At 38.5% G+C, this 26303-nt stretch overlaps 3 protein-coding genes across 4 annotated transcripts in view; all 3 read right to left on the bottom strand.

Moving 5' to 3' along the window:
* Window positions 1-6940: 6940 nt before the first annotated feature.
* Window positions 6941-12127, bottom strand: LOC139202719 (phosphatidylinositol 3-kinase regulatory subunit beta-like). The gene is made up of 9 exons (XM_070832277.1): window positions 12048-12127; window positions 11818-11916; window positions 10072-10252; window positions 9641-9766; window positions 9338-9480; window positions 9063-9239; window positions 7671-7742; window positions 7287-7448; window positions 6941-7184 (listed from the first exon to the last, which is right to left on the bottom strand). Exons 1-9 carry the CDS (start codon window positions 12113-12115, stop codon window positions 6995-6997), a joined length of 1218 nt encoding a protein of 405 aa, XP_070688378.1. The 5' UTR covers window positions 12116-12127; the 3' UTR covers window positions 6941-6994.
* An 8359-nt stretch (window positions 12128-20486) lies between these two features.
* On the bottom strand, window positions 20487-22173 carry LOC139202666 (GTP cyclohydrolase 1-like). The gene is made up of 6 exons (XM_070832212.1): window positions 21903-22173; window positions 21464-21573; window positions 21184-21239; window positions 21061-21092; window positions 20887-20971; window positions 20487-20616 (listed from the first exon to the last, which is right to left on the bottom strand). The coding sequence occupies exons 1-6, from the start codon at window positions 22171-22173 to the stop codon at window positions 20487-20489; spliced, it is 684 nt and encodes a 227-aa protein (XP_070688313.1).
* A 3248-nt stretch (window positions 22174-25421) lies between these two features.
* The window catches only part of kank3 (KN motif and ankyrin repeat domains 3), a 28074-nt gene continuing 27192 nt past the window's right edge, over window positions 25422-26303 (bottom strand). For both annotated transcript variants that reach the window (XM_070832210.1, XM_070832211.1), the window contains exon 12: window positions 25422-26147. In XM_070832210.1, the coding sequence (XP_070688311.1) occupies window positions 26085-26147 (63 nt within the window). In that variant the 3' untranslated portion in view covers window positions 25422-26084. The remainder of the gene's footprint in view (window positions 26148-26303) is intronic.

Genomic DNA, 26303 nt, shown 5'->3' with positions numbered 1-26303 from the left:
AAAAAAACATTCAGATAAAATCTTTTATTATTTATCAAGATAACAAGCTATTTCAAGAAAGCTGAATGTTATTGCTTTCAGTAAGTCTATGTGCAGTAAATACTTTGACTATGTTTGTAAAGCCACAGTATGTGGTACTTTAGTACGGTGCATGGTGTTTGTAATGTGTAATCTAGCAGCTTTGCTCTGGACTTATCATGTACACACAGACAACAAACGGTATTTATCATGTATACTTGTTTCTACTTTGTTAATCCAGGCCTGTTGCCTTTGTCCATACGCCACCGCTAAGGAAAAGTGTTGAAGTCCTCAGGTTATGAAATGGTACTCACAGCAATTCATTAAACCATCATCTCAAATTTATTCGGGGATCTGAAAGTGCATACATGAACAATGATGTTCTGAAGTGGATAAAGTCAGGTTTTACACCAACAAAAATATTTGAAACCATCAATTTTCCTCAGACATGGCTTCTAAAGGAAACACAAGCTAGTTCAAAAAAGCTGAATGTTATTGCATAATCAATACAGTAAATAAACATTTACAATACCAGTATTTTCTCACAGCAGTAGGCTATTAACAAAGGGCAGCTAAATCCATACAGCCACGTTGGAAAAAATGAAAGTTAAAGTTACATCATTTTAACAAGTACTACAAGTTTAATGCGAGGCAGAGACAAGTAGAGGTATTTGATCGTATGCACACTGGATTTCAAACATTTAAAAAAAAAAAAGTTAATGATGATCTTTCCATCTTACTGAGATGGAAAACAAACCAATCTCCCAAAAATAGTTTTCTGCTTGACGAATGTTACTGCTTTATCCCACATTGTTTATGGCATGGAAGACGGTTTAGAGAGGTATAGAGAGAGACGAACCATTGAATGGCAGCCGAGCACTGCGTGAATGCAAATATCAGTTACTAACCAACCTCCCTCCTCTTTGCTCTACCCATGACCACACCAAACCTTTCATTAACATAACCAGGCCTATGCTCACTAAACTTAATCTCACACATAAACTTAAGCAAAACCCTCTGATATTGTACGGCGCTACTAACAGTAATCTGCCTATTATTTCTTCAAACAATCTCTTGGTGTTTAAAACATAAGAAGACGGTGACAAATATCAATCACAATGTCCTAGAGCTCAAGGTGACCTCATCACACGTCTTGGTTTGTCTGACAAATGGTCCAAATGCCCAAAATATTCAATTTATTATAATGCAAAGCCAATAAAAGCAGCAATTTTTCACATTTAAGAACCTGAAACAATCAAATCTTAGGAATATTTGCTTTAAAAAGCAATCAAAACTAGTTCCTGATCAGTTTTCGGTCAATTGACCAATTAATTAATTAATCGACTAGTCATTGCAGCTCTGTTATATTGCACCTACATAATCTTTTCCGTCACTTAACCATAACCAACCTTGTACCAAACATAACCATCTCTGTAAGACGACCACCAACATCAGATTTACCTCTGTTACATACACATTCACATTCCCAGCTTCCACACCTGTACCCTCTGCTTCTCTTCCTAAGTGCCACATTACTTCCTGCACTGTTGCTGATCATTGACATTGACGTGAATCATGTCTTGCAGAACCGTCCAATATGAACTTAATTTCCAGGGAGGAGGAACATATTCCCCTTCTAGGAATTAAACCTGGCATTATTACCACTAAAACTGGCATCATTTCTTTATGTGACAGAACCAGACTAACATGGTTATTCTCTTTTCTTTAAATCACACTGCTGTCATTCAGTCATTTGTGCGTCTCGCAACAAGAAGTCCTTCAATTAATCTCATCAGCCGGAGTAAGCAGACTTAATTAACAAGCCACAGTTGGAAAGTCCGTCCTAAAGGCATCCAAAACAAAGGTTTATAGCTGTTATTACTAAACCGTACACTAGTTAGGATGATTAGATCTTCCATGCCACAAATCAATAAAACCGCATCTAGCACAAAACGTTTGGTTGTTGATTTTAAACCTCCTTCATGGGAGGTTTAATGGATTTAACTGCCACAGTGGTTAAGTGGTAAATTAAAATAAAGATAACAGAAGCCTAAAAATAAACATCTAAATCGCACTTTCTTATGTCTCCTTCAATTTAGGCTTAAACATGGTATTTATGATGTTGAAAGGTAAACAGGCTAGCTAGTTTGTACCTGGGTACCTTTTTTTAGATAAATATTTGTTGAAGTAAAACTTTGATCTGCTTGTAAGATTTTTTTTTGATTTTTTTTTCAACACAACATTTTCTACAGCTGTGTATAATTCTATTAGTATACAACAGCAAATGGTAATCATGGAAATGGTTGTTAATTAGCTACTAGGAGATAAAAAATTACTCTGACAGAAAGCTACTTAACATGATTGCAGCTGAAAGTACATCATGACACACATTTTATGATATGAAACACCAATTATTCTCTCACGAAACAGTAATTATTTTGAAATCTGTTTTCGGTATCTCTCTTTCATTTTTGTCTGCACAACGATAAAACAATAAAGTTACAAAAACTGACAGTAACAACAGAAAAAGACCAAAGTGTGCACATACAATTACAAAGTTGTCTGACTTTACAGAACTTAACACTACTAAGTGGTCATCTCGTTAAAGAGACAGACAAAGTACTTTTTGAAAACTCGTATTAGTGCGTTAACAGTGCTACGACATGTCAATCTCATCAGCAACTTGTCCTTATTTAGCACCACCACATGGTCACCTGCTTCAGTAACAGGGTGGATGTACATGAAGACAGTCGTAGTATCTCCACCTCACAGGAGATACTTGTGTGCAAATGCTATGCTTTAAATCTAAACCCCACAGAGCAGGAGTGTAGTCTGTTTGTGCACATATAAGCTTCATACATCTTTTTTTATTCCTGCTACAAAATTAACTGGGATATGTAGAACAAGTTTGTTTTTTTTTAAATACACAATTTTGATTTACTTGACTTGATTTAACCTTAATTTAACTTAAATTAATCTGGTCAGTGAGCAAAAAGTAAAGAAAAAAAGACTTATGATTTGGTTTCACATGCCAGACGTGCACCCTCCTATTTGGTTGTAGACTACACCACTGTTACTGAGTCCTAATTTCTACACAGAGGGGTGTAGTACCGCTTGTCCACAAGCTCTGGCTATTATAAAACAGCATGAACATCTAACCGAAATTTAAAAATTTTCCTTCTTTGCTTTAAACAGTAACTACACACAAGTTAAAAGTGCAGCTTGCACCACCATCTAGTGTTTGTGGTACGCTCTGTCCACAGCCTGTGCAATTCAGCCATGGACTGTATATAAAGATGGACGGCACATCTCCACTTCCTCCTCCTACACAAGTATGAAGCCAAATTATCCCAGAGACGAGCTCCGCCGTATTGTGCTAGCGATGTCATTTGGTGCCAGAGTCTGGGAACTAGTGATCAGGACTGGAGTCATGGTATTGAGGTCCCGCCCGACTCAGTCGCTGTCAATCATGTTGCTGGAACCCTTTTTTATAGTATCAAATAACCAAACTGATAAGAAAAATTAACACCTGATCATACATCAGCATGATAAGAGCTACCTTAAATGATAGGAATCATTTTTGGGAAAAATTATCAGCTGTTTACTTTTGATTTTTGTGCTTTGTTTTAGCTCATGTCCCATCTGCTAACTTGGAGGGCAAGGGCTTTCTGGTCTGTAATGTTACCAGCCACCAGGGGGCGATTGAGATATTTTGGCTTCACTTTTGGGGAGGATGTTGGTCATGTCGTCCATCTTTATATATATATATATATATATATATATATATATATATATAATATTATATTCACAGTCTACTTTATTGTATACTGTACAACACTATATCACAGATTCATGTGGTCACAATTACAACAGACCACACCCAACATGAAAGCTTCTCCATTTGCTGTGATAAAGTCAGTACCACTCATACTGTACGACTGACAGGTGATCACGGAGAGGTGCATTTAAGGAAAACTACAGCAATGAGTGCTTAGCACCAATGATGGATGAAAAAAACTGAATTTCACAGAATACGGCTAACCCATTAGATAAAAAGTAACAAAACATATTTTTTATAGCTGGTGGTGAACTTATAGTACCAGGACCGGTATCAAAACAGTATCCAGCCATGATGTCGATATTATAATTAGTAATACACATAAGACCTAGATCATCTTTTATACGACGATGGCATGCAAAATCAAACATTTACACCTTTTCACTGCCACAAAGTAGGAAAAGGACGCAATTTTTCCAACTCCCTTCATGACAATCAACAGTCTGACGAAACTGATTAACTTCAAGTGTAGGTATGCAATGAGTATCAAGCATATGTTTGACTAACAACCACTAGTGCATTTAAGGTGACCCACTAAACAGGAAAAATCACACAGAAAAAATCTAATATTGTAATCAAACTGGTGATAAACTGTAAAATCAACTACCCTCGTACTTTTGAAATTCAAATGAATTTAATTTAATGACTGCTGTATTTTACCATATAAAAATAGTTTGAATGATTCACTGTAACCCACAAGCACCAAATCATCTCCACTCTCACAGTGCACTATCAAAGGAGTCCCTGTTACCTGGATAGGCCTGAATGTAAACAGTTTTCTTTTCAAAATGAGATATTTATCATAATAGATGTAATTTTCCACACACTTAAGGAGAGCTGTGTACCAGCATTTATTTATTTTATGTGGATTCCAATGTAATTTATCACATTTTATGATAGCTATACACTCTATTTGGTCACCCTAGCTGGAATCATACCTTATGAATTAGAAGCTAATTAGCCCGCAAAGCTAGTGAACATGCCTGCAAAATTCAAGCAGTCATGCTAATAATTCTACCATTGTTTGGTCAGCGATGAGTGTTTACATGTTGAAGGAGCATTAGGTCTTTACAGCTCCCTTTTTAAATACTATGTATAATTCTGATATACATGTTTAGCCTCTGTCTTTAGTTTTGCAGTTTCCAGCTGTATACTTTAGGCCATGGCTAAAATTTAGCGATTCGATTAAACTCCATTTATTAGCCTGTTTTTCTAATTGTTCTGCATTAAAAACTTTGTGTACATTTTAAACACCTGGTTTGCAAGCTTATGTCATGTGTGCAGCTTTACATGCCAAGTGTGGTGTAAGTTCAGTGTAGCAACTGCCAGGGGAAGGTCTATTTGACGCTCACTTTTATAGAATAATTAAATAAAATAATTTAAATATAATGCTTTAATGCAGTGCGTTGTAGAAAAGCAACTACATTAATAATAATACTCTTCCCGAGGGTGCTCCAGGTGACTTGTGCTATTGTTGCTTTTTATCCAGACAGAGATGATTCACCACTATGTCTTGTTATGTAGGGGACAAGACACCTGTCCAAAGAGTTATACAAAGGAAAATATGATGGCTGGAGCAGGAACACACTTAAGGGCACTTTTCAACCCAAAATCTGAAGGATGTGTGAATTATTACTCCACATCAGGCTCCAGGGATAACTGACCCCAACTAAAACCCTCACCAAAGACTAATCTGTGTAACTGTGCTTTTTTTGGGTTGATATTCCTAAATTCGCATGTATCATACACAATACAAAACACAGAAATGGTTTAAGTGTTGATAGAAATGATGATCTGTCATTAAAATGATTTGACAGATGCTGTAATGACTATATTATGTCATAAAACATAAATACACCCCAGAGGTAGGATCCATGAGTTCCTATTTTGTCTCATTTGTAACTTCCTAAAGATATTGTGGAAATGTGCAGAATGAAGATGCTGGTAAGAAAATAACCTTTAAACTCACTAATCACTGAAATAAAAACGTTCCAACCAGCAATAAATGAACTCAGTGTTACGGTGCACCCATCTCTGTGCCTGTGTGTATCCTGGTTTTCTTGTTTTGGATAAAGTGCTTGTGTGTCTCCTCAGTTTCTACACTACCCATAATGCACGTGTGCTGGGTGGTGCAGAGTCCCATCCTGAGCTCAGTTTCCCAGAAGCAACTGCACTGGTTTACATGGATTAAAGATTTGAATGTGGAGGGATGCAACAAATTCACTTTTTTCAAACCAAAAAAGTGAATTTGGCTTAGAGCACCATGTACTGGCTGATGCCAGGCACAGTGCGATACATTTGGATTGTTGGACAAAAATATTGACCTAGACAATATTACCATGATGTGAATACTGTATGAAACTCTATATTTGCTTATTATGTATTTATAATATCTTGTGCTTGTTTTTGAGTAAACATTTACTGTCTGGATTAGTGGATAACCTACATCAATTCAGCAGAGATTTGCCATCCTTTTTATACTCAAAATCAGCCAAATTATATGTCTGCTTTGATTGTGCTACCTATAAAACCAATCAGTTTAGTATCAGTATCCTGTGTTAGCCTGATATTGTTATAAATCACTACGCTGCAAAGATTTTGGCAACTCTAATACCAGCACAGATTTTAGGAACTCGCTGATACCAGTAAGAGTGTTGTCATGATGAGGCAATTTTTCAGTACAAACTCTGTACTGCTGCAAAAGATTTAATTCAATGTTGTATACTGTAAACGCTAAGTACTTAATCCCAATTGTGTTGTGCAGATGGCGAGTAAATGGGATTTTTAATATTAGGAATGACAGCTTTAAAAAAGAAATTAGATTATAACAGAGCTGCTGCCTGACTGATGCCAGCAGCTAAATATGCAACTATTGTATTTAAAAAAGCTGAGTGATCTAATCACCCTTAAAACTACCATGGAAAGCTGTTTGAAATCTGTTCCTAAGTAAACCATTTCATTGTGTGACATCTTATCAGTGCAGGATTTATAGATGTCCAAATCTGAAAATTCTCTTATGGTGGCAACACTAACCGGTATTCTGTGAGAGCCTGGTAACAGTGTCCAAATTGGTGCGTCGTCAGTGCTAATACAGTGAAGCTTTGGGAAAGTGCCATCAGAGTGGCATGCTGGTGTGTCTCAGCTGGGCTGCTGGCTGAGAGCGGGCCAGGCCAGGGTTACATTCAGCTGCTGGTTGTGTTGGATCAGGGATGTGTGTCGGTAGTGGAGGACCAGCTCTCTCAGAGATGAGTACAGGTTGTAGGGCTCAGCGAAACCATACCCCGTGGACGTCCTGTAGATGACACAGTGCTTCACATCCCCGTCCACACTGCATGAAAGGAAACATGTCACGTTAGGATGTTAGGATTAGGGAGAGGCAAAATGCTGTGAATTTTAAAATCCTTAAAGATCCAAATTTAATGGTACTCACACAACAGAGCAGGCAAAGGAGCCTCTCTGAGTCTGGCTGTCTCTAATTAGGAAGGTCCCGTCCCTCCTCCCCCTCAGCAGCTCCTCTGCCTCCTTCCGTCTCATACCGCCAACATACCAGCTCCTCTCCTCCTGATGACTATCATCTGCCAGGGTGTACGGGCTGAGGGATGTCAGAGAGGTGTTGGGGTTACTTTACTTTAGAAATGTATTCTTGAATTATAAAATTCTCCCAAAAATGTCATGCATCTCACAGCTACTAATAATTATTTCCTAGAAAAAATGGATGCTAATTTAAATCGAAGATATTCTTGTACAGTCTTCACTTGTTCATGTTAATTCAAAACAATAAGATCAGTGGATGTGGATAAATGAGGATACTCACTCTTCTTCCTCGTTCCTGATACCCAGCCAGTCATTAATCTGGCTCTGTCTAGTGCCTTGCTGGGTGAGCCAGCTGAAACATGGACAAAACACAGTAAAAAGACTGCAATATGTGGACTTTAAAAAACAACATGCTGCTTTCTACTATTTTTTATTATTATTGCTTATCTTGCCCCTGCCTTTGTCTTATCTTATCTTCATTATATTAAATGACAAAATGCCAGAAGATGACACAGAAGGCTTTTCTAACAAGACAGAAGAACGTCACAAAATCCGACTAGAAAAGTGTCCTCAGTAGAGTGCAGATCTGCAGCAGGCCTCCGCTATGCCAAACCCAACTGTGGAGGACAATGCTATGGGAAATACTATCTGATGGGGGAGCAGACTTCAGCAAAACAGCTGTTAACACCGGTTCAGGTTACAGAAATAGGGATTTATTCATGTGGCATTTGTGGCATAAATTTAGCGACTCAACGTATCAGGTATGGAATTAATCTACCGATGCTTGATTTCAAAATGAGACCATATATGGACGTCAATTTTTTTAGCAGCAGCAAAGGCCAAAATGTGGCCTGGAAAAGACTAAATAAGGCTTGTTTTTAGCCTAGCCAAATTTTGTTTTGCTATGTAATGTCAAACTGAGACAGTTGTTGATGACATGCGGCCCCTACCGATCCATAAAAGAGGTTTTTCAATCGTAAATGATCAAGGTCATAAGGATACAGGGTAAATGTCCATCAAAATATTGGGCTGATGGGCTCCGTAGTTTGAGAGATTAGCTATGGACACACACACACAGATGACCAAACATGTGACCCCTCCACGGTTACACCTGGCAGAGATAATTAATCAGTTGTCATTACAGTGTTAAGAATATGTAGCAGTCATATTATAGAAGTTGGATTTTTCTCTTTTTGAGTGTTGTGCATTATAATATCAGCAGCTCTGTCTAACCCTGAGTCTTGCTGTATTTGTCATGTTTGAATGTGTAAACGTCTTTATCAAAACCTGAATAGGCTACATCTGCTTATGTTATTTTACTGAAGCTAGAAAAGAGCAAGAGTCAGCTAGAAAGACACATATCGGACACATAAATCCTTCACTGAGCATGCTGAAGATCCACAGCTGTGGCTATACAGAACAGCTGATTGCTTTTTCTGTTTACAACTCAGCTGTGTCGTTGGTATGTGACAGATTGTTTTCAACTAAACATTTTATCATATCTCAGATGGATTTCATACATCAGACCTATTTATAATCTATAATCTCTACAGCCTACCTTCACTCTTTTGAAAACAGGCCAGCTTGGGACCAAAAGTGAAATCGCAAGCCAGTAAAGTACAAGAAACCTTTGTCCACCACTATAAAATCTGGAAGGTGAGGATGAACTTACAGCAGGTATTGATCTCTGATCTTTCTGAGCTGCACAAGGTTGGGCTTCAGGCTGCTCATTTTCTTGTCGACCTCCATGTGAGCCAGCGCCTTCCTCCTCAGCTCCTCCTCCAACTTCTTCTTGCTGTTGTGGATCTCCTCCACCCTCGACTGCAGCTCATCTGAATTGCTCTGAATCCTGGGAGAAGGGAGGAGGAGGAGGAAAATAAATAAAATAGGCTACGCAAAAAGTGACCAATATGGGGAGGGGAACGAGGCTGGTATTTGGAAGCATACTTGTCCGTCTCTGTACTGCTGTCTAATGTGAGGAACATGTCGATGTATTCCTTGCTGTAGCGCTCTTGAGTTTCACACTCCTCCTCAAAGATGCGGATGATTTCACTGAAAGCCTCTATAGCTGTCCGTTTGCTCTGCAGTTCCTGAGGAGCAAAGGAAGCATGTCTTCACTTTTACATTCAAGGCCTTATAGTCTGTTGTGGTAAAGCAACCAGCAGTAAAATATTTACCTGAAAAACATTTTAACTAGTAACACAGAGATTAGAAACACAGATTTGCTAAATAGTTTTAGTGATGTTGTACCTGGGCGGTTTGGTTAAACTTCTCATACAGATGGTCATACTCTTTACTCCTCTGTTTGTATTGATCATGAAATATCCTCAGTTGTTCTCCAACTTCATCAATGTCAACTTCCATCACAACCTGCTGCTATACAAACGAGAATGTAAAACATGTTTAGGACCACGTCCATGTTTTTTTTCCCATGATGCATTTAATCTAATTTAAACTAACATAAAAGAGGCTTTGGGGCTGCAACATTTCTCATGTTATTTCCACTGATACTACATTTTTTTACAAACATTCTTGAAATGAACTTCTACATTGTTGATTATGCCCATTATGAGGTCTAATGCAACCAAATATACTGCAACGATAACAATAAACCTCTTCAGTAATATTATAATATGGTATAAGACCGCAGACATTCACAGATTTAGGCCTCATAAACCCACCTGCTGGTATCTGGATAAGGGGTAAAGTAGCCGTGTGTCCAGTTTGGAGTTGTACTGAGCCAAAGACTTGTTCTGGTAATACTGGATCAGGTCCACCATTGAGGGGAAGGCAAGTGGCTCAGAAAAGCCGTACTTCCCCCCATGATGGAAGATCTTTATCAGTCTGTTGGAGCCATCTTTTCTGCAAAAGTCAAAGCATAATAACCATCACACTTGCAGCCAAGAGTCCCATTGAGAGCACACAGAACACGAATAGACCCTCTGTGCTTTTGTAGGGTGGTTGTAGTCAAATGTTTTATTTGCTCTGACAGATGCATCTGCCCCCCCTCCCATTCAGAGAGATTTCCAGCTGAACCAATCATAACTGTTTATCTAATATTGGGCAGGTTTGATATGATACAATATGCAGGTGAGGGATTTTCGCACCACTGATGTAAAACGTTATGTTGAGTCCGCTATCATGTCAGTATTAAACAAGCTGGGCGGTGTATTTTCTCTAAAAGAAGAACTTAATTTAAAGCTTTGTTGATAAGAAATAAGTTCTTGCCATACTTGAGGCAGAATGTGGTTTGATTTTTTTTTTTCTCCAGAAAACAAATATGTTGCATAGTACATATTCTGCTTTCTGAAACACTTTGGCAAGTGGAAATCTCACCTGCTGGTCTGTGATCCAAAAATTTCACAGGCCCTGCTGAACTCTAGCACATGTGTTGATGGTGCAAGATATATTTACACTAATGCAGACAGGAGCAGCCGGTCAACAACATACTTGTGGGATCAGTGTGTGATGAATTTCAGATATGGAAATATGAGAAGCATTTCTTATTGGTCTTAACCACTGATGTAAATGCATTGTCTTCAACACCCAAGCGCAGCCCTGCGCAGACCCTGCAACATCCAACCCACACAGTGTCGTCTCACAATTCAAATGAACTGTATTTAGCAAAAGCAGCAAGTGAGCAGCTTTAGTCCACCATTACTATTTACAGTGCATATGTTCACAGCCACAGTACTGTGTTGCTCCCAGAAAGGATTAGTTTTAACACGCGCAACCAATATACAGTGTATACAAACACACCTACAAATCAGAAACCTGTAGACTTAAAGCCAAAGACGAGCTTTTGGTACAGGTACGCAAATAAAGCAGGAACCAAGTGTACGGAAGACAGTGTGGACAGCATTGATTAAAGTCAAAGCATATCTGTTCCTTCAGATAGAAGTGAGACGGATGACTGGAAAAACACGATTGAAACGCCTCCTGTGCAGACGTGGTGTTATGTTGCTGAACGCTGAAGTCTGCGCCAAACTCTAATCAACAAAGCTTTATATCTGAAACCTAGTCTGTCATGATTCAACTAAAATTAGATAGAAACCAGGAAATGTATAAAGTTACACTTTAAAACTAGGAAAACTAAATTTAGACTTTTAAACCAGAAAACTAAGGTAAGACTTTAAAATCAGGAAATATTAACTGATTTCTGACCACATGTATTTGATTTGGGTTAAACATAGCCCTCCCATTAGATAGAGTACTGATAATTATTACAATACCAGCAGCTCAAAGGCTAAAACCTTTATTACACACACAGTCTTATGCCACTCACTAAATGTAACCAAGCTAACCGTCTCATGTAATAAACGTATGGAAACAGTATATGCAGTATGTTCACTTGTCCCAAAATCCTGATGGAGCCGTGTTTTGAATCAGCTGCGTTCACAATACATAAGATCTTAAAACGTAGTTACCTTAGTGTGAGAGTGTATTCCCCCTTAATTCTATTGGAAGCATCTCGTACCAGAAATGTGCCATCAGGAGTGTTTCTCATCATCTCATTTACTTCCTCTCTGGACAAGCACAAAAATAAAGGGTGTAAATGTTTCAAAGTAATTTGCATGAAATAGAAACAGATAAATGCTCCTTATTTTAGCAGGTGATACATCAAATCATCAACATGCTATATGAAAATATTCAGTACCTCGAGATATTTCCCCAGTACCACTGTGCATCAGACAAATCATCAGAGCTGGAGTCGCATGCTGCCATCGCTGTGGGTAGGTTGTTATTGGGTTGAAGTTCTGACCACAAAGGCAATAAAATATTCAGTTACAAATGCAAAATTACAAAAAAAACAAAGCATGGGAAAGTATCATATTTTTTAATTAAAATGTGATTTTTACCACGTGTTATTGTTGGAGATATCAGGGCTTATTTTTGTTTCAAATATGCTTATTGCTTCCATTTATTCTTCAAAGTGTAAAATCCTACTTCCATAAAAGATAATCCATCATAGTCTCCATCTTTTTATCCTTTTTTCACTCGTTACATAGCCACGTCCTCCTTATTGATCAAAAGCGTGTAATGTCCAGGATTACAGTTCTGATTTTAAAAACTACAGACGAGGCAGTAAATGAGCGAAAATATGAAGGATGCTTACATTTGGAATAAAACCAACAGCAGTTTGTGCCAACACTCACTGTAAGAGCATAGGTCGTATATTTTAGCATATTTAAGTGATTAAGCTACAATAGATCCGTCACACTTCTAACAAATAGAACAAAGAGATGCTGGAGAGTACCTGCTTCCTTGGCAATGTTGGCTCTTAGGGCAGGAAGCACATCATCATGATCAACAGGGGAGGAAAGCTCCTGCAGGAAGGCTGTCAGGGTGTGAGACTGAGCCTCGCTGTCGTTTTGGCCCATCTCTGTGTCAAGGAGCTCTGCAACATCAACCACACAACGACCCAGTGTTACTCCTGGTGGCAGTTGAGGCCAGTTCGTACGTGGCTATCTGCACTTTGTGGCTGTTCAGCACACACTGCTGGCCCACTGACAAGGACTCCAGAGGGAGATATCGTTGTGTTGCTTAGTCTTGCACCATGTGGGAGACTCTGTCCAGACTAGTCTGCTGACAGGTGACACTGTCTGACTGCCTAAAATACCAGAACGGGCACTCCTCAACACTCAGGCACACTCAGCCAGACTCAGCGCTGCTTAGTGCTCGACCTCGCCTTGCCTCGCCTCGCCTAACAAACAACAGCTGTCTGCAGCGAGATGCCATGACAGCCTAAAGCAGAGGAGCTGATGTGCCACTGTGTCCATTTTTTTGTTTACTGTCCTTGTGTATGTGTGTGTGTTAATGTGCCATTAGAGAGTCAGGGAAAGGTGAGAACCTGTCCGTCAGGCATTTCCTGAAAGCATTACATGTATGTGTGTTTTGTTTGTGTTTACCAGCGTGTGACTATGCACACATGCGCTGACACACGTGTGTAGTGAGAGGCATGTTGTTAACAGTTGATGTAAATCATCCCTTCAGTACTTGTGATGGCATGTTTGGAGATGCATTCAATCGCTGCTGCAGCCAGAGCTGTATGCTTGAGGAATCATACGTATGCTGTTGTAAAATTAGAAAGGGCGTAAACTCATTAACCGAGGGCCTGCAAACAGTGAAGCTCTGTCAGAACGTGCCCGCTATGAAAACCCAATAAAAGCTCAGCATCTAATAAATCCTGAATCTAGGTGAAGTATTGAACTCACTAAGCCCAGCTGCCACCATTTGTCTTCGAGTTAGTGAAATTTTTCTTCTCTAGAACTAAAATGGTGAATTGATTGGTCAACCTGAAATTAATTGCCAATTATTTTGATAATTAATTCATCAATTGAATAATTTTTCTTTGTCTTTCGCATAGCAAACAGAATATCAATATCATTTTGTTTTGGACTGTCATACAAAGCATTGAATTTGAAGATGCCACCCAGGGCTTTGAGAAACTGTAATGTTGCCAGCAGACTCCTCCATATAATTTAACGATAGTCTATTGTAGGGTTGTTACAGTCATTAGTTACAAATGTTTTCACTGTTTCTCAGAAATCAAGTCCCTTAGTGACTGTTTCTGTGACAACAGTGTCTGTGGCAAATGCAGAAATATTTATCCTCTAAAACTAAATACTGTCTCATTTTTACTGAATTCATTCACTGAATTTTTTTTATTATTATAACAAAGTTATTTTTTCCTGTGGATTTTTTTTCTGTGCAAAGTTCTTCTTTGGTGTTGACTTGTACCTTGACTCTTTTCTTTTTATTTTTTTTAAATCAAAGAAGCATATTATTTTCATATCCATTTATTTAATATGTTTCATGCTTATCCAGGCAGTGAAATGGTACCAACTGCCTGTCAAATAATACTCTCTGCTGCTAAAAATGAATGTGACTTTACTCTGAACCCTGGATGACTGAAATAACTTTACTTCGCTACTTCATGCATGATTGCCACCTATCATTGATAACAACACTGTACATGTTACTATCACCCAGCGGAGTAACCGCAACGCTTATTAACACACGCCTTCAAAGAAGAAATTTACGTCCGATAGATTTCCTGATGGACAGGAAAGCCTGAAGACTGTCTAAAGGCTCATTAAATGTAGCAGTGGTTTGGTTTGGAAATCTGCTGCTTTTGTTGCTCAAAAAACGCTGAGAAGACCCCTAAGAAAAGCCAACACCTTTGCTCTGCATCATGTTCTTTATAATAATATCAGTAAAAAATCAGTATTGCTGCTTAAAAATTCTTAGTACAGCACCTTTAATCTTACCTTGAACTGCTGATGAAGGCTCAGGCCTTGTAGCCGTGGATGTGTCTGCCTGCTGTTGTGATTGGTTAAGCGGTAATGACATCATCACAGCAAATACAGAATGGGGCTCAGGATTATCCACCATATGGTTGGTGCTCGTGTTGATGACCACAGCGTCGTCCCTGAGATGGAGGGATGCTAGTGATGACGTTGGGAAATCAGCTGGCTGGAGCTCGTTGTCCTCTGTGCAGTCTTTGCTGTCGAATGCTCTGAGCTGGAAACCCTCTTCTGCCATTTTCACGTTACAGAGTGAATAGTCCAGCTAGGTTATATCTAGATGGTGAAGCAGCAGGATGGTAGGAGCCACGGCGCTGTAGATCACATACTATCAGCTTACAGTTACACTCATGGCTGAGGGGAGAGAGGGTGACGGTGCAGAGTTCAGGGCTGCCCTGTGTTGTGGAGGTAGAGCATGTTCCTCAGCCTGAACCCCCGGTTTACCCTCATCACAGAGCAGAGCAATGACATTGCCAGTAGATCCCGTGTTTTCCAATGTATATACTCCGTGGGAGTTTTCTATAGTTGAGCACCGTTCCGCTTCACAGTCATTGGCTTAAAGGGATTCATACCTGGGAGTTACCCAGAACAACCACCGCTGGATACCGAACAGCTGAGTGCCTGCCTCACAGACACCTTGACACTAGTTATTGAGCTGTTAGCCCACTGGAGAGAGACAGACCGAAATACAACTGTCTGATTTCCTCCTCAAGGACTTGCACACCATCTCATATCAGAAAGCCTAAACCAACAAAAGACACAGATATACTTTAAGAATCAGTGGTGCAGATCCAGTTTCACAACTCTATCCCCTGTCCTGACACATTACTGGTATTTTGCAATTTGGGGCTGTAAAGCCCTTATTTGTTACCCCTTTGTGTTTCAGACTATATAGATAATATATGTCTTTTTTTTTTTTTTTTTTTTTACATGATTTTTGCATGATGAAGTACCTTAAATCTGTTGAATTGATTGATAAATGACAGACATTTGTGTCTGGTTAATTTTCCAATCAACATTTCCTCAACTCATTTGCCAAAAAGGTCTAATGCTCACTGTGATCAAGAGGAGCAGATTAATTGCAGACCAAGCTGTACGCAGAGATGCAATCCTCATCATCATCATTCAAATGTCTTTTTCTACTTTTTCGTGCAACTTGTGAGGAATTCCAAAAGCTAAATAAAAACAGAAAATCAGCAGTCATGTTTCATCAAGTCCCAGAGAGAATTAAGAAAAATATAAGAAGTTAATTTGGTAATTAAATATCTGCGTAACAGACAAGATCTGCTCGAACAGAATGACTGGAAAAATATTTAAGTAGATTATGTTACAATGAAAATTATTTCATTTGTCCCAGGATCAGCATTTAAAATCCTAAAAATGCAGTGATCATCTGCACTTGGGGGAGAAAATGCACTTGCAAATATTTCCTTTAGAAAACGACAACATGTCAAGTATATCTTTCACCAAACGTATTAATTTCTACTCCTCGAGCGTCGCCCTTAAAGTGAAAAGATAAAAGTGTGTGCGTGTAATGTCCAAGAGAGTACAGGAGATTGCTTTTTGGGATTTCCTGGATTTCATGGGATTTTGCTTTTTGGGAAGTCAGTGTCAACTCTATTTTATATAATGACTGTACAGTGTTATATCATGAAACCCATTACATGGTAAAGAATTCAGGGGGACTAAATCCTCTTCCTCTCCCAAGCATCTGGGATTAGTCAGCGGTTTATTATCCTCCTATACCCTTTACAATGCAATATCCTATTGAAGGAATGTGAGGTGGGGGTATTGTAGCTGCTCTACAAGAGGAAAATGACCATAGGAGATCTGATTTAGATTTTTTTTTTTTTGTAAACACGATTGATCTGATCCCATCAGAATGCATAAGGTTTAATCGAACATAGTTGCTTTAATTCAACTCTAACTAAAAAACATAATTTAATTTCACTGACGTGTAATTTTCTGCTCGTAAATCTGGACCACTAATACTTTTCAGGTTTTATGTGTCAGTTACATTTACTTTATCTCCATTGTTGTTGTGAATAGACAGATGACTTGAATTTGGTCAGTTTCTATAAAAGAAGAGTATGTTAGTATCAAAATTTACTGAGTGATGCAACACCGCAGATCAAAAGTCGATGCGTTGGAAATGGCGTCGGCATCAAAATACTTTGAATGCTATGCAGCCGTGAAGTCTTCACGGCTCGATGTCCGCTGCTCATGGTGTCCAGTCCTTGTTGAGATGATGTAAGCTAATAAAACAGGATTTTTTACAAAGTCCTGCAATTTTTATCACTTAAGTCCATTTTTACATGTTTTAATACAAAAAAAGAAAAACTTCCAATATGCATCTATCTGGGACATCACAGAGCTGGGTTATTTTTCAACACTCACAAGTAATGTCTAACCTTTGTTAGTATCAATACACGTTGTTTATGTTAATTTACGTGTCCAAACTAGGTTGAGTTTTTAATGATGACCTAATCAAAACAAAGTATAAATACCAGTGGTCGATCAGCTCAAGCAGTATTATTTGTTTGGTGGATCCATAAGGGAAAGCATTGGTGAGAAGCTAAGTTGGAGTCATAAAAATCCCATTACGTATGTTGTATTTTACAGCAGCGCTCTGCTGAAAATGTCACGTACTTTCACTGAGTGTCAGCCAGTTGAAATCGTCAATGCAGCATCCAGCAGATAATGCTGAAGGTATTTATTTTGCTGATGACTGACGCCTGAATGTGTTTTGTGTTGTGTTGTTTTGTTAAATATTTAGTCGTAGTCTGTTATCGATCAGAGTTGTGTCCCAAAAGCGGGACGGCTGATGTACGCCATATTTCCCCAACGCCTTTAAGCTTTCCATCGTCCCGTACCTAAGCTTGGAATGACGAAGAGATATGAAGGCTAAACATGCACGGAAGTTTCAAAATGGCAACTTCTGGTGTAGATAACAGAAATGAAAAAATTAAACATCAACGGGGAACTCGGCAGGACGGGACGGTGCGCACCTACCTGGGCCAAGACAGAACGGACCGGACAGCAGGGAAAGCAAACGTTTCATCGACATCCATGAAGCGGCAAAGAGACGTGGCTGAACGCACACGTGGGTCAGATCAAACCAACCACAGGCCTCGGTCCTCACGCCATCCGATGTTCCTCCACCCCTCCTCACCCTCCACCACTCCTCCTATCCCGTACTGCCTCCTGTGTCCTCCATCTTTTAAAGATCCTCTCCATTTGGTTGGTGTCCGTCCCCTCTGAGTGCCACATTTTCTGACGATGCCATTCCTCTGGGTATTTCCTCCCCTCTTCTTCGATGCTCCACATGTCTTCATGAAAATCAAGCATTCTCCAAGACATTTTCCACTTGTTTACTTAAAAAAAAAAAACTCCACTGATCTGTGGGATGCAGTATTAAAGAAGAAAAATACAAAAAAAAAATTAAAATGATATAGATATGAAAAAAGATCTAAAAGTAATGTAGTTTTTAGCTTATGCAGGTAAAGGAAAGGTAAAAGTAAAAGAGCAGCACTACTCTTCGTAATGTAACTCTTTTTCACAGTTTGAGAGCACAGTGTGGCTGCACAGTGGGGGGACAGAAGCATGAGAATGAGTCGGTGGGAAAAAAACTCCTATATAAATAAATAAGGGAAGGATGCCACTGTTGCTATACAGAGCAAGGGGCTTAGTGATCTCCTGAAATCCTATTGGCCGGGCTGTTGCCATGTGCTCGAGAGTCAGCAGAGATGCTGCTAACAAATCAAGGAAATGTTCTAATATTAGACTGTATGTATCTAGGCAGCGGGAACCCCTGACCTCTCAACTCTGCCAGCGTTGCGTTCCACTTCACAGATCAGCATAATGAAAGAAGTGGTGTGGAAGTAAGTGGTTAAAAAAATGTTACTGCACTGTAGACAAAACAGCACACACAGCCCCCCCACCACCACCACCCCTACTCCCTCCATGATACCCCAGCCAGAGCAGTTACTAACAGAAAACAGATTTGTCTGGTCTCTTTGGATTTCTGGTTTTCATGAAATGCAGGTCTGCACGCTGTGACTTAGCTGTATTTTAGTTATCTGGACAAATTGTGGAATATATGGTTTGTAAGATATTGCTTGTTGTTTTGGTGAAATTCAGCTCATGACACAGCCTAGTTCTAGCGATCTTATACAGGTTCTGTTATAGTGAACTAGGTCCATACATTAATAATTTAATAAATTGTGACTGTTGTGCAAAGGAAAGACATTTATTTTTAAAGCATGCTGCTTATTCCGCTGCAATTTTACTCCATGCCCAGCATTTTTATTTTCATTTTATGAATAATATTCTGTCATACATAATCATCTTCGTCATTACTCGGCAGTCTGATACTGTGTAATTCTAATGGAAAGTCTTTAACAGATTTTACATGTATTTCTACCTTTTTATTATGAGCCATGGCCTCTAGCAGTGCATGTGCAATGCATTCATCATCATGTATCTGTTAATTATCTCAAACTGATTTTTTTTTTGTAGCCCAGCATATGTAAATGTGCAACTTTCCTGTAAAAGGAAAAACTGCACTTATTGTAATTGCCATCAACTATATGTTCATGTTTTCCTAGATTCCTCTGTGATATGATAAATTTCATAACATGTCTATAATCCACAAATTCAAAACATTCTGAAATCATAAAGACATTATCAAAAGGATGTTTTCATCATATAAAGCTCCATGCTCATTTCTGTTCAAATCAGTATCTGAATTTGACCATTTTTAAACAATAGTTGCCACAAAATATTTAGGAGAGCAGAGGATTAGATTAGATTAGAATTACATTTTATTTTACACATCGTTAAGACCACAGTATCAACATATCCTTTCGTATTTTATGTAGGCGATGGATGAATCTTCCAGTTCTGGCAATTTACCACATCTTATGTGTAACATATACTTAGCATTTGTTTTAAAAATTGTGTCTTTGTTAATCTCATAATTACAGATGATATGACACACTTATGTCATCTCAGTGCTGGTCTTCAACTGCTGTTGAGTAAATGCTCCCAATACAGTGGTGACTCAGGCATCAAATTTAATAGCATGATAATTAGATGTAAAGAGGTTAGAAATATTGTTTCCCAAAATCTACTGAGCAAGCATGTAAATAAATTTAAAGTGCTCAACTGTTGTGATGGTCTGGCTGTTCAGAGTTTACAGCTATACGAGAGCTTAGAAAGACGCCATGATGCTACCATGTATGTCATGATTTTGTAGTAGTCATACTGAATATTTGTCAGCACAAATGTACTTGCATGTCAGGCAGGGAGAAGGAATCGTGTATTTATGTGCAAATTGAATACGGTGGAGAATAACACACAATACACTGGTGAATCCTACCAAAAGCAGCGTGTTATACCTCTGATGTAAGGCGACAGTGCAGTTCAGTGATGCCTCTTTTTGATATAGTTTGTGTTGTACATGATTGTGTGTGATTCCTGTTATTGAACTGAGTGACTGAATGATTAGTTGTTTCAAAATTCATTTAAAATATGATCCCCGGTAAAGATAAATGCTGTAGTATCACTTAGTATAATGCACAGTGCATAACAGCATGCAGGACACACAATACCATCTAGATATTTTTGCTATAAGGCAAATAATGAGACACATAAACTATGAAATAGTTTTCATGTTCATTATCATGTTTATTTTCTATGGATTTTCAATATACTCAAAGTAAAACTGGCTGAGATGCACAAATCAACGTGTTGTTAGAACAATTTTTTTCGTTGAACGTAGAAACGATTCACTTCTTCATTGTGAGAGCAAGGAACTCCTTCCTGATCTGGGGATCATCATTAAATGCTCCCAGCATGACACTGGTAACAGTGCTGGCATTCATCTTCTGCACCCCTCTCATCACCATGCACATGTGGCTGAAATACACGAAGGAGGTTGTTAAAATTAAAATTACTGTAAAACCCCAAAGAGCAAGTTAAGCATGTTTGTACAGAATCCAGAAGATATCAGAAATGAGAGATAAGACAACATCTTTGTTTCAACATCTTTGGGCATCTTGCATGCAAATGTATCTAATACTATCAAAGTACGATACTATGACAAAGTTCAATACGCGTACTTGTTTATCCAAAAGAGAAAAAAAAAAACAAAGTCTAATATGGATGAAACAAAAGCTGAATACTCACGCAGCCTCAATCACCACCGCTACTCCAGCAGGCTCCAACGCCTCAGAGATGGCTGAAGCAATCTGCTTGGTTAGACGCTCCTGAACTGTGGAGACAGTAACACAGAAATTAAAAGAATACATACACAAAGACTATGAATGAATGGAGAAATAAGTGTTGTGAGCAGTGTTTTACCTTGAAGTCTCCTGCTGTAGATCTCAACGATTCTGAAAGAAAGAAATGAGAATGACACAGATGTCTGTGTGTTTATATATATATATATATATGTGTGTGTGTGTGTGTGTTTGAATCACCTACCGTGCAAGCTTGCTCAGACCAACCACTTTCTTGTTTGGGAGATAGGCTATATGAGCCTGAAACATTGAAACAAAGCATTTCATCAACATCATCATCAGTGTGTGTTAACATGCAATATTCCCTATTAATGTGTATTCTTGCAAAAAAGATCATTGTCATATACAATTTGTTAAGATTAACAGCTGTTGTCAATGTAGAAAAAAACTGAAGTCCATAAAAGTCCATATCAGTAGATGCAGTAAATATCATTTTTCAGGCTTGAATGACTTTATTAAATTACCTTGCCAAAGAAGGGCACCATGTGATGTTCACAGAGAGAGAACAAGTCAATGTCTTTCACAATCACCATCTCATTGTGGTTTTCATCAAAGATGGCATCGTTCAAGATATCTGTGAGGAGATTAAATGTTTAACATTCTGTATTAATACTGGAGCAAAGGATGAAATGACAAAATTACAGGTGATGTTGACATCAGTTAGGATGTAGCATTTAGCCTCATGATGATAAGTGAGAGCAGACCTGCTTTCAACATATGATGTGACTATGGGACAGTCAGTACAATAGTGTTGAAATGTCATTTGCCTTTCTTGACTTGCTCATAGTATAGTATACGGTTTTCAACTTATTTTAGCAAAAATATGATATAGTTTGAATATATTAAGACAATTATCTAGTTCAGCACGAGAGAAATGTTTGTCATCCTTAAGACTGTACCCACCTGCAATTGATTCTTTGTAGCCTTTAGTGAAGAAGTGCATGGCTTTAGCTGCACGTAGTGGTGTAAGTAGAAGTCCCTCCCGGTCGACGTCCTCTCCAAGCTCACTCAGCATGGTGCTATAAGCATTCTTGATGCGAGTCAGCTTGTTTGAATCTGCAGAGTCCTTGGAGCCCTTCTCCTCTGTGCACAAACCATTGTGTTTAGACTCGATGCACATGTTCTTGTACAGGACACCTACTTCATTCATGTCTGAATCATGATGATACTCCATTCTGGCTCTTAGATCTACTTTCAGTGGAAGACACTGCAGGACACAATGAAACAGGCCTGATAGTGCACTATTGGCTCTGTGGTCTCAGAGAGGATGTCTCCTGATTTTTAAAGTCTGATGTGGTGTCATCAGGCTGTGGGGTCGTTTGGCCCCTTAAGCCAATACATTCATGCAGGAGAATTTAAGAATTTACACGCTTGGGTAATTGTCCATTGTTGGTCTTAACTCTCCAGAGAAGGTATCCAATTACCATACAAATCAATTTGAGATTCTTTTGGAGCTTAGCCACCTGACTGATCTCATGATTTCAAGTCTAAGAAATTGCTGTATTGTGTCGCTGTCACAAAGGCAGTAGATTGTGTCAGCATCTTCTTCTGCATCTTAACTCCTTTAACATAACAGAAGATAGTAACATTCACGATTGCACATTTTAGAAAGGCCACTGCAAAAAACTGATCAAAACCCAATCTCAGTGTTAAGATAATAACAGAGTAAAACATCCAGATGTATTATAAGGTAGACGGGTAGTGTTATTTACTGATCAAGTAACATACAGCTGTAAGAATCCCAATTTGAAAGAGAAACCCTGTTCTCACTGCAGTGATCAAGGCAGAGTAAAAGATCTGGTTGCATATATGTAGGCAGATTGTGTTATTTATGTAATTAGTACAAACAGTGCTATCTGAATGATGGTTTGGTTACTCAATGGTTGAAGCACTTCCTTTGTGCCATATATCAAGCCTTTATTTTTCCCACTGGAATCCAGCTCCATTTGAGACAGAACTACATAGTGAAAATGAGGTTTATATGGAACCATTGAAAATGCTAGTGTCATTATCCTCTAGCTATTACACTGTCCAATCAGCATTCATAGTGATAGGTTAAAACAGTTGTCCACTTAAAATACTTAAATGTCCTATGCATTCAAGTTACTTCATTTAATACTAGATTTAAGTTACTTGAACAACTGCCACTCATTTAATCATATACACTGTTTTCTGTAGCATGTGCAAAAAAAGTTGACCCGGGTCACAAATATTATTATCATGAAGGCAGCTACATGAGGCAGTAAAATGGAGCCACTTGGTTAAGTTATAATAGAAACCATACAAAGCCAAAGTCATCATAATTAGAGTTATGGAAAATGGCGTCTTAATGACACGGTGTTGATCTTTTTGTAAGAATATGCAAGTGGCAAATTTATATTTATTCATTAAGTACACAAAGATACAAAACAATAGACACAAGATAAGACATTATGGGATAATCCAAGGAAAGTTACAATGTATTTTATGCAAATAATGTTATGTTATGGGATGGGATCAGACTTAACATTTAAGGACTATGATAAGGATTTGTGGTGAAAGAGCATGACTGGGAAATCCTTTTACACTCACGGTATGATGCTTTCTAGGAGTTACTTTGTGATCAGCTGTTTTCTATTGTTGTGCTCAGTGTCAACGTTGCCAAGCACCCAAGAGGTTTTTGGGTTCAAGTCCAAGCAGATCAATCGAATTTAATCGTGTTTGTCTATGCTTCCAGGTCTCATGACCCTGACCAGGATAACACTATAATGTACTACCTCACGATTGGCTTCACTTACATTTATCAAAGATCTGTGAATGAGTTTATAAAGGCAACTAGCGGGGTCATACTTAACAATTGATAGCTTTATTTATTTTTGTGTTAACTGATTCTTAACTGTTTCATCCTGCGAAGCATGAATGTGTAGGCGTGTATCAGATCCAGCTTGCTGACTGTCACAATGCTGCCTTTACTAATGACCACAACTATTCATAATTTTTCATGCATGGAAATGTCAGGGTACTATCCATCCTGTTTTATTTATTTAAAAGTAAAGTAAGTAATCCTAACCTAAGACATTGACAACTAAAACATTGTATACCACAGAGCCATAGTATTTAGAGGAAACGTATCCCACTGCAGATCCTCTAAAAGATTTGAAGTCTTTGAACTAACTATAAACTTTCACAGTTTGCCACGTTATTCCACCACTGCTGCGGGACTCCAGCTTCCTTTACAGTCCAAAGACATGCATATTAGCTTAACTGGTGGCTCTCAAGTGACCGTAATGTGAATATGAGCGTGAATAATTGTCTGTTTGTATGCATCAGCCCTGTGATTGATTATCTACCAACCTAGGATGTCACCCGCCTGAAATGGGCTATTCTGCATAATGAGTACTATTGGTACTTTAAGTATATTTTGATGCTTATACTTTTGTACTTTAATTGTAGAAAAAGTTAGAATGCAGGACTTGTACTTGTATCACAGTATTTCTACACTATGATACTGGTGAGATCTGAGTATCTTCAGGTTCGAGGTTTCTTCCTGTTAAAGGGGAGTTTTTCCTGCCACTGTTGCCTAATATAATATCTGATGCTTGCTCATGTGGGGATTCTTGAGTCCTTAATTTTGAATTCCTGAATCGTTGGGTCTCTCTCTTAATTAAAGAGTTTGGTCTTACCTGCTCTTTTGTAAAGCGTCTTGAGACTGTTATGAATTGGCGCTATATAAATAAAGATTATTTCTTTCACCACTGCTAATACATGTCTGTTTTTAAAGAGAAAAAATCTAGCACATGCCCCATCTATTTTGTACCTATTAAGATTAAGACCTATTTCAGCACAATCTCTACCAGTGTTTCTTAGTCCTGCTTCATTGGGGCCCTCTGCCTTGCATGTTTTAGATGTTTTCCTGCTCCAACACACCAGATTCAAATGAATGGGTCATCAGGTTTGGGGGGCAGTGGGCCCCCAGGAGCAGGATAGGAAGACACTTATTTATACAATGGTTTTCATTGTTGACACAGTGTCATTAACAATTCTTGGAATTACTTGTGTTTACTCATCTTTCTGTTTTTCTGAAGATGCATCAATCGTATTTATCATGTTAAATTAATGCGTCTGTGTTTCCAGATGCAGTGGCTTCAAAATTCAAGTGAACAGCTCCATTTGTCCCTCTGTTCAGCCCAGGCAGGAGTGTAATGTTATGATTAATTCACAGTAAAACCGTGAGTTTGGGTTGCTAATGCTTTTCGGGCTGGTTAAGTAGTAGCAACATGTACCAACAACATGAGTGACGTTGAGACCCTTTTTGGAACCAAATTATCCAGCACAGAAGGACATCTTGTCAGGAAGAGATGGTCTTTACTTTACCCAGTGTAAAGAACAGTTGTTCATTCATATCATTTAAAAGATGTTGCAATGCTTGCAGAAACATCAGCTTCTAAGTAAATATGTTTATTTCAGACATGAATATGTATATATACTGTATATATTTATACAAACATATTTATATGAACATACAATGCACAGACAGTTAGTGCAGACTATGAAGATGAAGAGGTTCACAGATCAGTTGACCAAGGCAGGACAGAAAGGGAAGACTAGAGGGCAACACACACTGTCATTAGCGCCATTTGATGTCTGTAGTACACATGCATGACATGTCACTCAAACATGTAGTCAGACAGAAGTAGTCATGGCAGAGAAACCAGGATGTGCCAGTCCAGGCAGCCAATGCGCTATATAAAATAATGGGTGCAGGTTATTTGATGTGCATCGTGGGTGTGTTGCCTTTAACAGTAAAATATTAGTGGAGTGCAAATAATAAATGTAAGGCCTCATCCTCTGTCTCAGAAAAAAAAGCACAAGCACAGAAGACCTCATTTAGACATGCTAGGAGCTCATATTAGTCAAGTATATAATATAACCATTCATGACTTTTATGGAAAAATAATATTCTTATATTAACAGTACTTATAAATGCAGGACATATGGCAATATATAAATACATATTTATTTAAGTGAATTCCAGTGGAGCTTTTCACAGCTCAGATCCAGTTATGTTTGCTGGTCGATCAGCCTCCATCAGCGGCTGTAATCCTATCAGTCTGAAGGCCAGGGCTTGTGGGGGCTGGTGGGGCTCCTTGGCTGTGTCTTAGGACTTCCCTAAAAAACACAATGTGAAGAACAAGGTTAACTTTTGAATCACGTTGATGGAATTCTTTATTTCTTAAATAGTTTGATGGGTTTAGATCCATTAAATCTTGAGGCAAAGGTTTCTTCATTATTGACTGTTATTGGTATGTTGATTTAATGTAAATA

This window comes from Pempheris klunzingeri, chromosome 6 (assembly GCF_042242105.1).
Source record: "Pempheris klunzingeri isolate RE-2024b chromosome 6, fPemKlu1.hap1, whole genome shotgun sequence".
Classification (NCBI taxonomy): domain Eukaryota; kingdom Metazoa; phylum Chordata; class Actinopteri; order Acropomatiformes; family Pempheridae; genus Pempheris; species Pempheris klunzingeri.
Note: the sequence above shows the minus strand (reverse complement) of the source record. Positions and strands in the feature narration are given on the sequence as shown.

Coding starts and splice junctions, on each gene's coding strand:
- LOC139202719 (XM_070832277.1), bottom strand. CDS start 12,115: ATGGCAGCATGCGACTCCAGCTCTGATGATTTGTCTGATGCACAGTGG. Junction 9,767..10,071: donor CCTTATCCAGATACCAGCAG/GTGGGTTTATGA, acceptor TCGTTTGTATAG/CAGCAGGTTGTGATGGAAGT. Junction 7,185..7,286: donor TCCTTTGCCTGCTCTGTTGT/GTGAGTACCATT, acceptor CCTTTCATGCAG/TGTGGACGGGGATGTGAAGC.
- LOC139202666 (XM_070832212.1), bottom strand. CDS start 22,173: ATGGAGTATCATCATGATTCAGACATGAATGAAGTAGGTGTCCTGTAC. Junction 21,093..21,183: donor GGTCTGAGCAAGCTTGCACG/GTAGGTGATTCA, acceptor TCTTTCTTTCAG/AATCGTTGAGATCTACAGCA. Junction 20,617..20,886: donor GCGGTGGTGATTGAGGCTGC/GTGAGTATTCAG, acceptor CGTGTATTTCAG/CCACATGTGCATGGTGATGA.